We start from the raw sequence: 14,740 nt of genomic DNA on the forward strand, positions 1-14,740 counted from the left end.
GTTTGGTGAGTCCAAACCGAAATGATCTCAAAGAGGCACATGGATTCTAAACACTTGAAGCGAGACATGCATGTTATATAAATGGAGTTCTTTGGTTAGAGTGTGCACACCTGCACAAAGGAAAAGATCAGCTTCACCCGCACCACAAAATTAAATGTCACAGGTTGAAATTGAATGTCCACACAAAGCTGATCAATTTTGATGAAGTTCCAAAACTTTGGCTGCATTGAGCAAATATGTGTTTGGACATAAAGGTCACAGCATTTCATTGAAATAATATTTAATTTAAAAGAAATAAAAACACCTTTCCAAATGTTTAGCATGGAGGTGGATTCACCACGCTTTGGGCTTGTGATGGAGACAGTGAGCACATGTACATGAAAAGAGGAAAAAACAAATAACTGCGTTAATCTGACCTAGACTAGGCTTTAAAAATGCATGTAAACCTGTTGGTCCGACCAAAATCCTCCTAACAAACCTCGATGATAGGTTTGGTGATCGAATCCCTCTTGCATGTATACACTTAACAAGACTTAAATGGACCTAAGCGATCCACACATGCTCCAAAAGTTCCATATTTTTATGATGATTTAAATTGTGATACTTGTCAATAGGAGTGTTTCTGAGTACTCACAATACAGTGGTCCCAAAGTTCAGCTTAAAATCCTTTTTAAAGTACAAAAATGACTTGTGTTTAACTATGCATTTTGGAAATAAGGCAATCTTTCACCCTCTTAGTGACGGATATTTTGACCAAGGGGGGCCCAAACTTTTGAATGCCCCTCTTTGACAGGTGTCCACACACAAGCATGATGAGCACAATCCTATCCACAGATGTACACGGCACATGCACAGGCATGAACTCTGCAAAAATAAATGGTGTGTGTTGGTATCAATTTAGCAGGTTTAATCTCTTCCATATGGGCACGGGGTCTAATGCATCTGCTAAGGCTATTAACTGCTATGAGCTCTGTGGATACAGGCTAGAGCTATTATCAGTTTGGCAGTGATTGAAAATGTCGCCATGGCCAATAATTCAACCAAAACAGGGACTTCACAAACAAAAGGAGGAAAAAACACACAGATGTTAGAGTTGTAAAAGCCACATAATTCTTTTGGTTGACCTCTATTGAGCCTGCAGATTTCTCCCCTGCTGAATTAGGGTCAACTTGATGGGCAGAAAATAAGGTGAGGCTGAGAGAAAAAAAACCTAAGGTGCTCATTCCTTTGGCAACTACTGACCCAGTTAGAAACAAAAATACAACCAAGTACGCAACCATACATCACATGAACAGGAAAAATGTTCAGTGTATTCACAGATCAATTCAAAGTGAATATGCAAGTGTATGCTGGATGTCAGCTGCCAGTTGCTGAGTTCACGGCCCCAGCTCTGAATCTGACTCACCTGAGTTCGATAGCCTCCCCCATCTCGCTCCGAAAGCTCATCAAACACAGGAACGACAGCAGATGGGAGACAATGCAGAGATGACAAGCTGAGAGAGCGAGGACTCCCTCAGACTAGTGACCGCAGCGATAACAGCGCAGAGGAAGGATGAGAGGAGGAGGGCGGAGAGAGAACATGTGATGATACTGCGTTCAGAGCAAGGGACAGAGAGTAGAGTGAGCCCAGAGCGAGGGAGAGAACCACACCTCTTCTTAAGGGATTAACTTAGAAATAGGAGCCCTGACACACTCGCAAATACGCACATGGAGATGCACCCAAACACAGCCGAACAGCCCACGAGCAGGCATTTGATGTGCTGCTGGTTTACAGCCGCGCACACAGAATACGGTAAACACACAGATGTATGAACACAGTAGCTCTAAAAATAAGACAATCAATGGTTGGCGCTCCAAATCCTGGGAGCAGGGAGAGGAGGGAGCGGGAGGACAGAAAGAGAGCGAGAGAGGACGAGGAAAGGGGAGGGGTGATTAAACGAGTCATGGGTGGTGACACAGTTTTCTTTGCTCTCCATCTGCTGTGGGCGCACTGGTCAAGAGTGTACTGGGGGAGAGGGCGAGATGTGGAGCTGGAGCCCCGGGACAGGCTCTGGAGCTGGAACTGGGGAATAGGGCCAAAGATGGAGGAGATGTTTAATGTGAGCACTGGAGCTCGGCCATGTCCTGTGTATTCACAGGGGTGTAAGTGGGCACGTAGTTCTTGTCCAGTGTTGGACGATGGGGGAAGGTCACAGATGTACAGCCGGCAGGGTTCCCGGCAGATGATTAAGAAGTGGTTCGCTCAATTTTTCAAAAATGTTGAACCCGACAGGACCACACCCACTCAAACAGATGGTTGTACAAGCATTTGTAATGTTTGGAGTATTGTGGTTTCTACTCCAGATTGTCTTGCCAGGAAAACATTTGCTGGCAAAGCTGGAGAAACATATGGATGATCTGAATTTGTCACGGCTTTTTCTCAAGATTGAGATTAGATTTTAAAGTGAAAACCAGCAGGCGCAGTCACAGCAGCAGTAAATCTGGTGTTTACAAAAAGACTGTTCCAAGAGGTTTCTGGGTCAAGCTGTCAAGTGCTGATTTATATATTGTTTAGCCTAAATTTGAGCAGAACTTTTATATCAAACGGTTTTAAGGCAGATCGGGAAAATTTCACAAAAGGTAATCTATCGTTTTAAATTCTGGGACACGACTTTCTCCCTCATCCCCCGTCACAAAAAAAGAACAGTGGCTAAAGGTTTGATTAGGGTTTAAGATAAAACGAGGTTAGGATTATGATAAACTCTAAAACACAACCCCATCATTTACTCAGTGGGACTACCAATCTGAAAACAATGTTGAACATAGTCTCCGTATATCACTTTGCAGAGAGACATTTCTATGTTACTATATTATGGAGTTTTGGCAGCTGTTAAGCTCTCCTGCCTCACACTGCTGTTAAGGGCCAGTACAGAAAAGGACAGTGACAAGATGAGAGCTAGAGGAGTTGGCTTGAATGCCAAATACAGGAGGAAAATGACTGGGTCTCAGAGGAACTGGACTGACAGTACATGCACTGAGCTAAGTCAAGCAGGCAGAGGACTGGCAACTGAGTTTATCTGGAGGACTGTGAGCTGTTTCTAGAGGTGGGGGATTAAGGGCTCACACAGATGTAAACATGAAAGAGAATCTGACCTTCAGGCTGTGGGTGGTTTTTCTATGGAGCTTGAGGAAAATTACATTCCTGGACTTGAAAGGATGGTTGGAGAGGAAAGGCCTTTGGCTGTTGGGGGTTGGGAAAGGTTAGAGGGAAATGACAGCGTAAAAAAAAAACCTTTGCTTTATCCATATGGATGGATTGGTTTTAATCCATCTTTACCAACTTTGAATCTTTTTCATGCCTTACTCTACAACACATCTCTCGAATACAATACAGAAGTGAATAGACGTAAACAGGCGGTCACCTATGCTCTATTACCTTAAATCTAATTGTTACAAGTGATAGAATTCATTCCCAAAGGGTATGAGTTGATTAAATCAAATCAAAAACATTATCTTCAACTCTAGCAGCAGTTTGGCAGCTACCACACTAATAAAATCAAATGTGGATCTATAAACTGACCTGATCACATAGATGCATTTGAGACACCTTCTGAGGTCAGTCAAGGCCTAACTGGATCTGGAAAGTAGGTCCGTTTTTCAGAATCAGAGGGTGTTACAACTGGGTAGCCGGATCCGGGGCTGAGTCTAGAGATACTACAACTCAAAGTAGTGTTGTGTGTTCATGCTATCTCCCTTTTGCACACACATTGCCCTGTTTCCATGATGCCGTTTCATCCCCTAAGCTGTTTATATTCCAACACCCAGAGCCAGAGATCAACGATGGATGACACCGAAAGGGATCAAAACGTCCTTGTTGTGCTCTGGCTTTATTTGTGTGTTTGTAACAGACACAGCACTCTGGCTATTTGTGGCAAACTGGAAGCAGTCAACACATATCTCTTTATGCTTATCATTGTCAATTATTTCCCTTTCACAGTCTGCTGACAGAAGTAGCACTTACAGCCATAACATCACTGTGATTCTGATGTGCTTGAATGCCCCCATGGGGATATGTGTATTTGTATGTTCTGACTAAACCACAAAAAAAATCTGCACAAATACCTGATATGCATAGATTGTATTCGAGTGTTTTCTCCACATAGCTTTGCTAACTTCTCCTTGTAGCTTGCGCTGACCTCTCATTTCATCGGTTCCTCACATTTCCTGGGAAATTACCTGTTAAGCTCCACGGAGGAAGTAGTCAGGTTTGGTTCCTACAGTTTTTTCTAAGAAAACACAGGCTGGCTGATCTAGCCTACCTCAGACATTAGATAATGCTCTGCCATTGTGAGCAAAATCAGCCACAATGGCTGATTAATTCAGCACGTAAAAAGCATCATATGGACACATTAATAAAGCTAAAAACTTGATTTCTATCAGAGGTCCCATATTAAGAGACTGCCACATGCTTACATCGTCTACTTCATCTGATGCCAGGTCTCCACAATCACCTATTCTAAACTACTTAAATTGTCATATTTGAAAAGGATTTGACTAAAAAAAGCTACCGTGACAAAAACCCGTGTCACAGTATGAGATACAGTCACCCTCTGATAGTTCAGGTAAGGATGATATAAACTTTGATTAGTAACATCAGTAGCAAGCGTATAACCAGTTAGTACCCTACATTTTAGACTAATTTTCATCTGTAGTCAATAGACCATTTATCTTGATCACAATTAATATGTCCTCCTCCTCCTCTTCTTCTTTCTTTTGCACTCCTCCAGAGAAGAGGAGGATGAGAGAGAGCAGGATCTAAAAATACGTGCAAACAGTAGAAGACAAAGCAACAGAAGTAGATAAAGAGGGACATTATTTCTACCAAATCGGGGGAAGGTACAGTAGCTATTATCTCTATAGTTCTGTGACCATTCTACAACTTTGAACGTGTGTGTGTGTGTGTGTGTGTGTGTGTGTGTGTGTGTGTGTATATGTGTGTGAGAGCGGGCATCTGTTTTTGCATATTCATCTGGCCAAGTGTGTATCCGTCTCTGAGACAGACAAACATAAGCCTGTTAAAGCTGCTGTGCGGTTATGAAACATGATGACCTCATCAGCCAGGTGGTAGCAGACACACTTCCTGCTCGCAATAAGTAAAGCCTCCAGCATGTGGTCCATGTGAGCAGCTCCACCAGTTAGAACGGAGGCAGAAACATAATCGGGCTGTCTGCATGTGTGGTAGTGTGTGTAATATGTTTATCTATTGTAAATGTGTTCAGTCTGAGACTGAGGTTTTACAGCCACGTTGCCTCAAACAGCCTGTTATTTTAACCAACACGGTCTGAAGATAAATTATACTCCTTCTAACACACACTCACAGAAACACACACAGCCACAATTAATGATCCGTGGAATTACAAACAATACTCAGATCTGGCTGTGCAAATAAACAAATCCAATTTACCACTGACCAAAAGGGCCTAAAACTCAGACCTTAATATAAACAACTGCCTACTTGCTATGACCTCACTGAAATCTCACTGAAATCTCACTGAAAACACTAAAACACTAAAACATCTCAGGTGCAATGGATTCATTTCTATCACACAGAAATGGGCCTGAGAAGTCACAATGAATTACTCAACCATCACAAGACCGCATCAGCTGCTCTTCTGGATTTGAAGTGAAAGCTGAAGTTTGGACGTTCATGGACAAAAATCAAAGATGTACACAATCTGTATCTGGTTTTAACAGAATAAGCACTAATAAATAATTGTATGTGTGAGAGTATGCTGTTCCACAACGTGTAATGACTGGTCTGTAATGCAGCTGTATCAAACAGAACAGTTGGGGAAAATGGAGCATATGGAGAATTTTGTTAAAACCCTATGATACTGGCCGCTGCCCATCATGATTTATTTGGCCGTTTTTGGGAGTGTGTATTAGGCTCTTCATATAACACTGATATCGTAATTTACTCCTATACTGGTAAACTGCCCGACTCTTTCATGGGGTCAGCCATCTGCTTTTCAAAAAGTTCAAAATCTTCTCCTCTGCAGGAAACAAGCTGATAAACTAGATGCCAAACAACTGCAAGTTTTAACGCATCTTCCAATAAGGCAATATGGCTTTGTTCATACAGTGACTTGTTGTGCAGATCTAGGAATGTTGTTTGTAACAATCATTGTTCAGCTGATTTTGAATGTTTTCCCAACAAGTTGCAACCGAGTTGCAACAATATTCCACAGGTTCTTTGGCTTATTGCTTCAAAGTCAAAGTCAAATTTATTTGTATAGCACATTTCATGTACAAAACAATTCAAAGCACTTTACATAAAATAAAAGCATTGCAGCGGGGAGTGGAAGAAGCATTAAAAATTCATAAAAGTATATAAAGATAAACAAATATAATAACTAGAAATGCACTCAGAGAGTGCAGACCTCCGCCAAGGAAGCTTTGTTTTATAAGCGCATTTTTTTTATCCACCCATATATTGTAGTGAATAGTCTGAAACAATCACAGATGGCTGCGAAGGTGTGGCCTACCTGTGGATAGCGAGCCATGTATGGACATACGTTCCTGATGTGGGCTACTTGTTCTTTGGCGCTGTCAGCAGAAGAGGCATTCCCTTCTCCCTATTCATTATTGAACAGCAGTGTTCGCCGTTATTATTAATTATTATTAATTAATATTATTATTATTATAATGTTTTGTCGGGAAGCAGTGTTCTGTCGGGGAGCAGTGTTCGCCGTTATTATTACGCTATATGCAGTTATGCACACTGGCTTACCGTTGCAATCTTTTGTTGTGCTAATTACAGCAAATCCGCGCAATATGCATTCTGTCTGGCTTTGGCTCTGTTTGGCTTTGGCACCCTGAGGTCGCGCCACCTTGTGGAGGTCGCGCCACCTTGTGGCAGATCGCAAGATTGCAGCACGAACAGACAAACAGACGAACATCCAGACAAACCAACAGACAAACTCGGGCGATCACATAACCTCCTTGGCGGAGGTAATTAAAATTAATTAAAAACGAGCAACATCGCGGATGTGAGTGTAACACACTACCTGATGTTTTAGCTCTACATCAGGTATTGAGATTAGGTTTTTAAATAAAAAAGAACTTCAAATTTACAAAACAATTTTTTTAGGAATTAAGAGGTTGAGGAACAGCCTGGTGCTGCTGATCATATTCACTTGATTAATTGATCATCAGTCAGTATGAGCAACTATGCAAATGCAGAGGTTTAGTCAGTCTGCATGTTTGGAGCATTCAGGTGTGTGTTGACACAATGCCAAGAGGGAAACACTGCAATGATCCTAAGAGGCAATCAATCAATCTGGTAAAGGTTAAAAGGTCTTTTTCTAAACATTTGGAGTCCATCATTTTACAGTGAGAAAGAACATGAAAACATGTGGAAAACATGACCGTTGATCATCCCAGGAGGAGGAGAATGTAGGAATTTCAATTTAAAAAATAAATAAAAATGTTAACAGTTCATGACAGTCAAATTAGAAAGAGATTGAATAACTATGGCTTATTTGGAGGGGTTCCCAAGATAAAGGCCTTTGCAAAGTTGCACTTGGAACAATAACAACTTTGTTGGCCATAATGCACGGTCCCACGTTTGGAAAAACCAAACATTTTATGAGACTATCCGCTGTGCGTCATGATATATTTAGCCATTTTTGGGAGTGTGTATCAAGCTTTAAATATGGCAATGATATGTTATAATCTAATTAAGTTGTGGAGAGTTTCTCAGCAAACTAGCCTTATACTCTGAATGTGGAATACTAGTGTAGGTTAATGTCCAAGAAAACGGTGACAGTTGTACGCAGAAATGAGGGTACACTTTAAGACGCCCACAGCTCGTCCTGTAAAGGGAGGGAGATCTGTGGCTTTGTCTACCGGTGCTGCTATTCACATTATATACATTAAAAGGTTTTACAATGTTATCATAGAGATATTAATGAGTACATCGTAACATATGCGAGTACTTGTTCAGTGGTCTTCTCAGTTAAGGGTATTCCCAACTGTGTTCTATAAAGAAACAGATGGGTTATCTTTAAGTGTGTTTACGTTTACACCTTAAAAGGTGTAAAAGGAGGGATTTGTTGAGGGTTTAATATTACCTTTTACCATACATATTTATGCATTGTGCTAATACAGAGTTGATACACTCCTGTTTGAAAGGAACAAGCATTGATCCCAAGGTGTGAAGGGGTTAAAAACAGGAAAGAGACTGAATCGAGTGGTGAGAGAAACTGCTACATGCTTACATGGGGGAGTCAAAACAGGTGGGATGAAGCCTATAGTGGAAAAGTACCGGACACAGGGAGATAGGGAGGAGTTTTCCCACACAGGGAGAAGACATCTGGATGGAGCAGAGATGGGGTACGAGGCTGATATCGGACCAAGGGCCAATCACAGAAAGCCAAGTCTAAACCACGGCTTCTCCCCGACTTTTGGACCAATAATATTTACATCATATTTGTATGGCAATATAAAAGTATATTTTGCCAAAGAGTGGTACCCTTTTTCTGATCAGACTGCCTGGCAGACAGAGGTCCACAGCGCTGTGTAACATGAACCTTGAACCATTTAATAAATTCTGAGCTAGACTTGGAGTTTGTATATCTTCTCTCAGACAAACAAACATTACTCTACATGCTTCGTCAGTAGATTTGATCCAGGCCAGCTTATCACTAAGCTATCTCACTGCTTGGCTGACTTCGGCTGAACCAAACACAAGCTATCCAGTCCTTCACCGATAAGAAAGCCGGCTGCATTTTGATGAGCCAACAGGTTCTATCAAAAAAAACAAAAAAAACACCTTTTCCATCCTGTTACAATCCACCCAGATGGACATGCTGTCTAAAAGCAAGGCATGACAGCCAAATCCACTGCTTTATCCTGACAGGCTGCTCAATTGATTCCTTCCTCTGGTCAATACCACTCTCTTTTTCTTCTTTCTCTCTTCTCTCTCATCCACTCTCCATTATCCCAACTCATCTTTCTCTACAGACCAACACACTGCCTGGAATTACAGACAAATCCTCATCCACCAACTGTAAAATGACGGAAGACTTTGTGAGTGCACCTTGTAGCGGCTTTGAACACACACAGAGACTGGTTTATGTTAACTGATCAAGTTTTAGGCTAGATAATATGATTATTAAGTCTCCATACTGTGGGACGTGTGTGCATGCGAGTGTCGGTAAATTTGTGCAAGAGTCTGGTGTTTGGGGCCAACTACATGGCCATGCCTCTTTCCCTGATTCCAATTTCTCAATCAGCATGGCTCCATAACTCTGTCATGCTACAGTAGACAGACATACATGCAGGGCCATGTGGAAACCTTGCTGCTGCATGGCAACCAGATCCCATAGCAACCGACATTGTGGGGGATTTTTCTTTTTTATTCTTTTTTTGTGGGCTGGAAGAGTGAGAGGAGGATGTGGGGAAAGGGGGAGCGAAACATATTTGGGAGGAAAAACTCTGGAAAAATACAACAAGAGAGGAAGCAAAGAAGTAGTATGAACACACAAACACACACACACACACACAGACACACACACTTGTTTCTTTGACTGTGCTGAGATCAGATGAGGGTGAGGAGAGGGAGACAGACACTGACAACATTGTGGGTGAGAGGAGGCCTCCCTTCTCACTGTTCACAACAAGGTCAGCCGAGCGAGGAGCAGCGATGGGGAGACAGAAGACAGAGCGGTCATTCTGTTAAATAATCTTCTGCTGTAATGGCCACCAACTACAGTGGCAGAATGGGGTATCAAAATATGTACCCTAATTAGGGGGAGGAAGCAAAGTGGTCATTGAAGGGAGCCCGAGAAATTACTTTAAACACATGAGTGCTTCATTTCACAGCCCGTGCAGCCGACCACTCTGACAGTGTAATGAGAGAACTCTCTCCTTCATTTTTCAATTCTTCATCCCGATGTCGACGTGTTGTTGTCACTGGACTGCAATAAAAAGGATGAACAAATCATTGCTTCACACTGCAGCCTACACACCTTGTACAAAGAATGTAACAAAAGACTCTTCTCTCCCACATTTTCATATCCTCATTTTCTGTAAAAGAATACAGCCTGTTAATCAGCTGCTTTACTGTTACTCATGTGATGATGTGACGGGACATAAAAGCTCTCACGTAGATGGACTCAAAATTGACATTACTGTTCTCATATCATATGATTATTGTAAAATCATAGCAACTTATAGCCTCTTGGATTTAGCTATAAAGCAAAAATTGTCCTTGAAGTCATTTTTTAAACTTATTATTGTAATGAATCAATTAGAACTCCACATTAATGACATGCTAATTTGAAGTGATTAAAACCGTAAGGTTACAATAAGATGCTTTTTTTTTTTAAATGTACTTTTTTTATGCAAAAACCACCATCTACTGTGCATAAAGCATCTCATTGCATTTATAATCTCCTTTTTTTAATTATGCCTTTATGTCATCAACAAATTAAGTTTGTGTACCCTAACTCTTAACACATGGAAAAGTAGATGAATAAATCATAGAAAAATAAAAAAAAATTAATCAAATCTTTGTTTATCAGAAAACGGTACGACTAAAACAACATTTCATGGTGCTAGATCCACATAAGTTTCAATTCCAAAATACAAAACATCATCATGATGCTATGTTCCCTAATGAGCTTTATGTATTCACAAACCTATATCTCGGTTTAAATTCTTCAGTTATTTCTTTAAAGGTAAAATCAATGTACGATTTACAGATAAACTATGAAGATTTTTTATAATAATTATTTGTTATTAAATGAAAATAAAAATGAGATATAAATGTATTTCAATAAATAAGTGGTGCCCTTTATTTCTCAGAATCAGAACAATGAACCTTTCGAGAATATAGTTTTACTATAATGTGTCTCATTCTCATGCATCGACACCATACACTGCTGATAAACTCCATCTACTATCAGTGCTGCGGAGAGGAGGGGAGAAAGCACAAGGCTTTGTTGCCTGTGTGACAGCGTCTCTGCTGGAAAGCAGAGGTATCACTGTCATGGTAACAGAGCAGCTGCCTGTGTCCATGTTGCGTATCTGTGTGCGTTTGTGCGTCATTCTCCAGGTCACTTTTCCTGACCTCTCCCCTCTGACCTCTGGTCCAGACAGGAAGAGTTTTTCTTTTTAAATCCAATTTGCTGAAGCATGCACAAACGTGTAGTGAATACAAAAAGCTACGCTACTTTCGTGTGCTCACCATGCGAAATCAGATGCAGTGTGTTGACTGTCAGTACAACGCACTCATGCATAATGCACATTTATGCATGTTAAGCAACAACATACAAGGCCCCAAAATCTAAAATCAATAAGGCTTTTAAAGCTTTTAACATCTGCCCCGACGCTCTCTGGCTGTCCATTTTATGCTCGATGCATTCCTGAACGGGAAACACTAGGAGGAGGACTTCATGTTAATATGATAGCCTGTCAAGAAAATGCAGTTTCAGAGTTAAATTTGAAATAATATATTGCAGTTTGCTGCAATCTTCTTTGCCAAAGGTCCATTCAAAACAGCCAAAATGCAGCTTTTAAAAAAATGTTTCTTGCAGAAGGTCCAAGCTTGCTCTATGTAAATATATACGCATATATTATTTGTCTGTCTGTTAATCCATCTGTCAATCTATCTACGTTTGCCTGTGTGACACCAACCATCTGTCAGCCTGCCCTCAAATCTGTCCTCAGAGAGTCAGTCTTGCAGCATTTTCTGGGCCACAAGGAAACAGTCACATCCTTTTCTGTTTGTCTACATAACAACGATCCTCCTTACGGCAACATCTGGTGACACAGAAAATGTCTACAGAGGCAGAGAGAAAATACCTCCAAGAAAGAGTTGATTCATTTAAATGGTAAAGAGAAGAAATTACACTCAGCGTGGGACATCATCGTGGCCTGCTTTGCTGTGGTTTGGGAGTTTTGGTTTCTGTGCGGAGGCGAGACAGAATGACCTTCACGGGGTGGTGGTGTCTTATCGACCGGCACTAAAAGCCGAGGCTGGAAACGCAGAGACACAGGCAGAGGAAATGGGTTAAAAAATTTCAGCAGACATGTATTTTGGTGGCACTGCATCACACAGCTCCCGTGGGCTACTGATGCCAGAAAACTTAGACTGGCATGTCTGACATCTTATTTTCGAGTTAATAGTCAAAGACATGCAGAGGACCGTAGGTTTGTCCAAAAAATATCTCCTGTGTGAGCTTTCTGAACAGAAAGGTGAAGGCGAGAGGTTGATTTGGGAAAAAGAAGACATTTTGAAACACAAATTGAGATGTGGATAAAAAAAAAGGCTGAAATGGAAAAAGGATGATATTAATAACAAAGAGACAAAAAGAAAATGAAGATATATAGTTGATATATATATATATATATATATATACACATATATATATATATATATATATGTTATATATATAACATAACAGCGAGGAAAGCAATTAAGGCAGAGGTTAATGAGAAAGACCACAAAGAAAGGGAGGAAGGAAGGAAGAAAGGAAACAACGAAGGACAACAAACTGTGACGTGATCTCATATTTCAGCTTCGTGAAAACATTCCATGGTGACTTCCAGAAACATGTCATAGCCCTCAGTTTTAGGAACATCGGAAAAAGGAAGTTGAGGTAGATTTTGAAGACGCAGAGTAAACACAGCTGAGGTGAAGAGACTGGGCAGCAGAGAGAAGCAGATCACATGGACAAGTGGACTGGTGTTTGGGCCTGTTGCTAGAAAACAGGAACTCAACAATGGCCACTTTGACAAAAGAGATGAGAGGAGAGGGGAAAAAAGGAAGAGAGAGGAACCTCAACATTTTTACAGTCCATTTCTTTTTGGAATAGTCGCCTGACTTCAACACTCTTTTCGCAAACCCTTCTTGGAAGTGAAACAAAACTTCATCAAAAGCAATGTGAAGCCACATCAATGGGCACCGTGCCCCTAGTAAAGTGTGGCGTGACAAAAGGGAGGAAAACCGAGGAGTGTGTGTCTGTGTGTGCAGTCCACTACCCCACCCACACCCCCCCGAGTCGCTACAGATTACAGACACGCACCACAGATGGCCAGCGCGTCTCGTCTTTTCACTGCCACCACCACCGAGAATAATGGCCAGTGGTGGCCCCTCCTCCTCCTCCTGCGCTCCCTTTCTCTTTGTCAGCACGTGTGTCCGTCAAATAGAAGTGTGTGTCTGGAACAATGGCATCCAGACAAAGGGCCCGCCTACCCCCCACCAGGATGCTGAATAGGGGGACACGTGGGCCTTGTCATCGAGGGAACAATAGCATCAGGGCAGAGGGGGAGAGAGAGGGTGTGGCACCCAGGCACCGATGGTAAGGTGCAGCGTGGGTGGCCTCGAGGTCAGATTTGAACTTGAAGGATTTTAGTGATTTTAATAGCGGGTAATAATATCAATCATAATAGAGAGAAATGAGCAAGTAGGCCAAGTGATCCGGAATTTAATATTTTAACCCAGCAGCTGTTCTGTTTGAGCAAAGTCTAGTCAGTGGGCAATAAGTTATTATGAATTCACCAGATGATTAGCAACAGCTCCACTTTCTGGTTTGAAAGTTAATACTGGAAGTTTCATGTTTCAGTCCATCAACTGCGCATTATGCATGTTACATGAGCACCTACTGTGAGACAGATCTCATAAGGAAGTGTGATATCATGCCAATTTATGCTGCCACACGCAAATGCTTCAAATGGGCCACACAAAGTGGACTTGCAACCGAGGAATATTAGGCTGCTGCTGTTAATTTCTAACTTCCAGGGCACCAGTGATTCCACTCGTTTCAAAGCTGCAGAGAGTCTGTTTGAGATCAGTTACACATTACAGTTACGAGTAACATGTTCCCCCTGTAGGCTTCTGTGGGTGCGTAGCAGGAAAGTCAGAGCAAGAACATTAAAGCTCTGGTCGCCTTCCATGAACAACAGCAATGCTCTTAGTCTTAACTGCTAGCATCCTTTATAATTTGAGTTTATCCAGTAGGCTACTTCGGTTTAGGAACAAATACACACAAAACTGTTCACATCCAACTTCTTAATTAAGTTTTTGAACACGTCAACATGTCAGAAGGCTAGCATTAGCTCAAAGTTAAAGTAGAACAAGTGTTTTTCTCAGAAAGATGCTCAGTTTGATTTAAGGAGATTTTTTTCTCTCTAAATTTCTTCTTATTTTTGCTTGCTTTACTTTTCATTAACCACTTGCATCTCTGTATGCCGTATTGAACCAGTTTGATACTAGAATTAAATTATTTATTAATTTACTGGCACTTTTCATCAGCCAACACTGAAATCTCACAACTCAGCCCAACAGAGTCACGCTTGATGATAATCTGTAGGGGATGAATCATTGCCTGTGAGTAATTACACATCTCAAACACATTTTAAGTCTTGGCAAGTAGATTTTCATACAAGATCAACAAAACAAATAAATGCATAAGCTTCCAGGTATTCGGTAAAAAGTGACGTCATTGATTTACTGTACAGAGCAAAAGTCTTGAGTCACACTTCATTTCTTTGTATTTTGCTTCCAAAGAGCTTACTTGTAATCACTTAAAGTGATCTTAAGCAATGTTCTCCAGTAATTCTGAAGGTCTTTTATCTTCTTTGGACATTGGCTCCTTATTCACTCATTTTCAGACCAGTTCATGACCAGACCTGTTCAAGGGATCAACCAGTGTTGAGTCAGCACATAACAAAAAGCTTAGCAAACAGTCAAGTT

General features: G+C 41.2%; 1 protein-coding gene across 3 annotated transcripts in view; it reads right to left on the reverse strand.

Moving 5' to 3' along the window:
• The window catches only part of numbl (NUMB like endocytic adaptor protein), a 61,632-nt gene that overhangs the window by 28,081 nt on the left and 18,811 nt on the right, over positions 1–14,740 (reverse strand). For 2 of the 3 annotated variants that reach the window (XM_075473966.1, XM_075473965.1), the window contains exon 1: positions 1,406–1,558. The exons of the other annotated variant lie outside the window; for it this stretch is intronic. In XM_075473966.1, the coding sequence (XP_075330081.1) occupies positions 1,406–1,446 (41 nt within the window). In that variant the 5' untranslated portion in view covers positions 1,447–1,558. Of the gene's footprint in view, positions 1–1,405; positions 1,559–14,740 lie in introns of those variants that run through there. 3 annotated transcript variants of the gene reach the window in all.

The sequence above is a fragment of the Odontesthes bonariensis genome, chromosome 9 (assembly GCF_027942865.1).
Source record: "Odontesthes bonariensis isolate fOdoBon6 chromosome 9, fOdoBon6.hap1, whole genome shotgun sequence".
Taxonomy (NCBI): Eukaryota; Metazoa; Chordata; class Actinopteri; order Atheriniformes; family Atherinopsidae; genus Odontesthes; species Odontesthes bonariensis.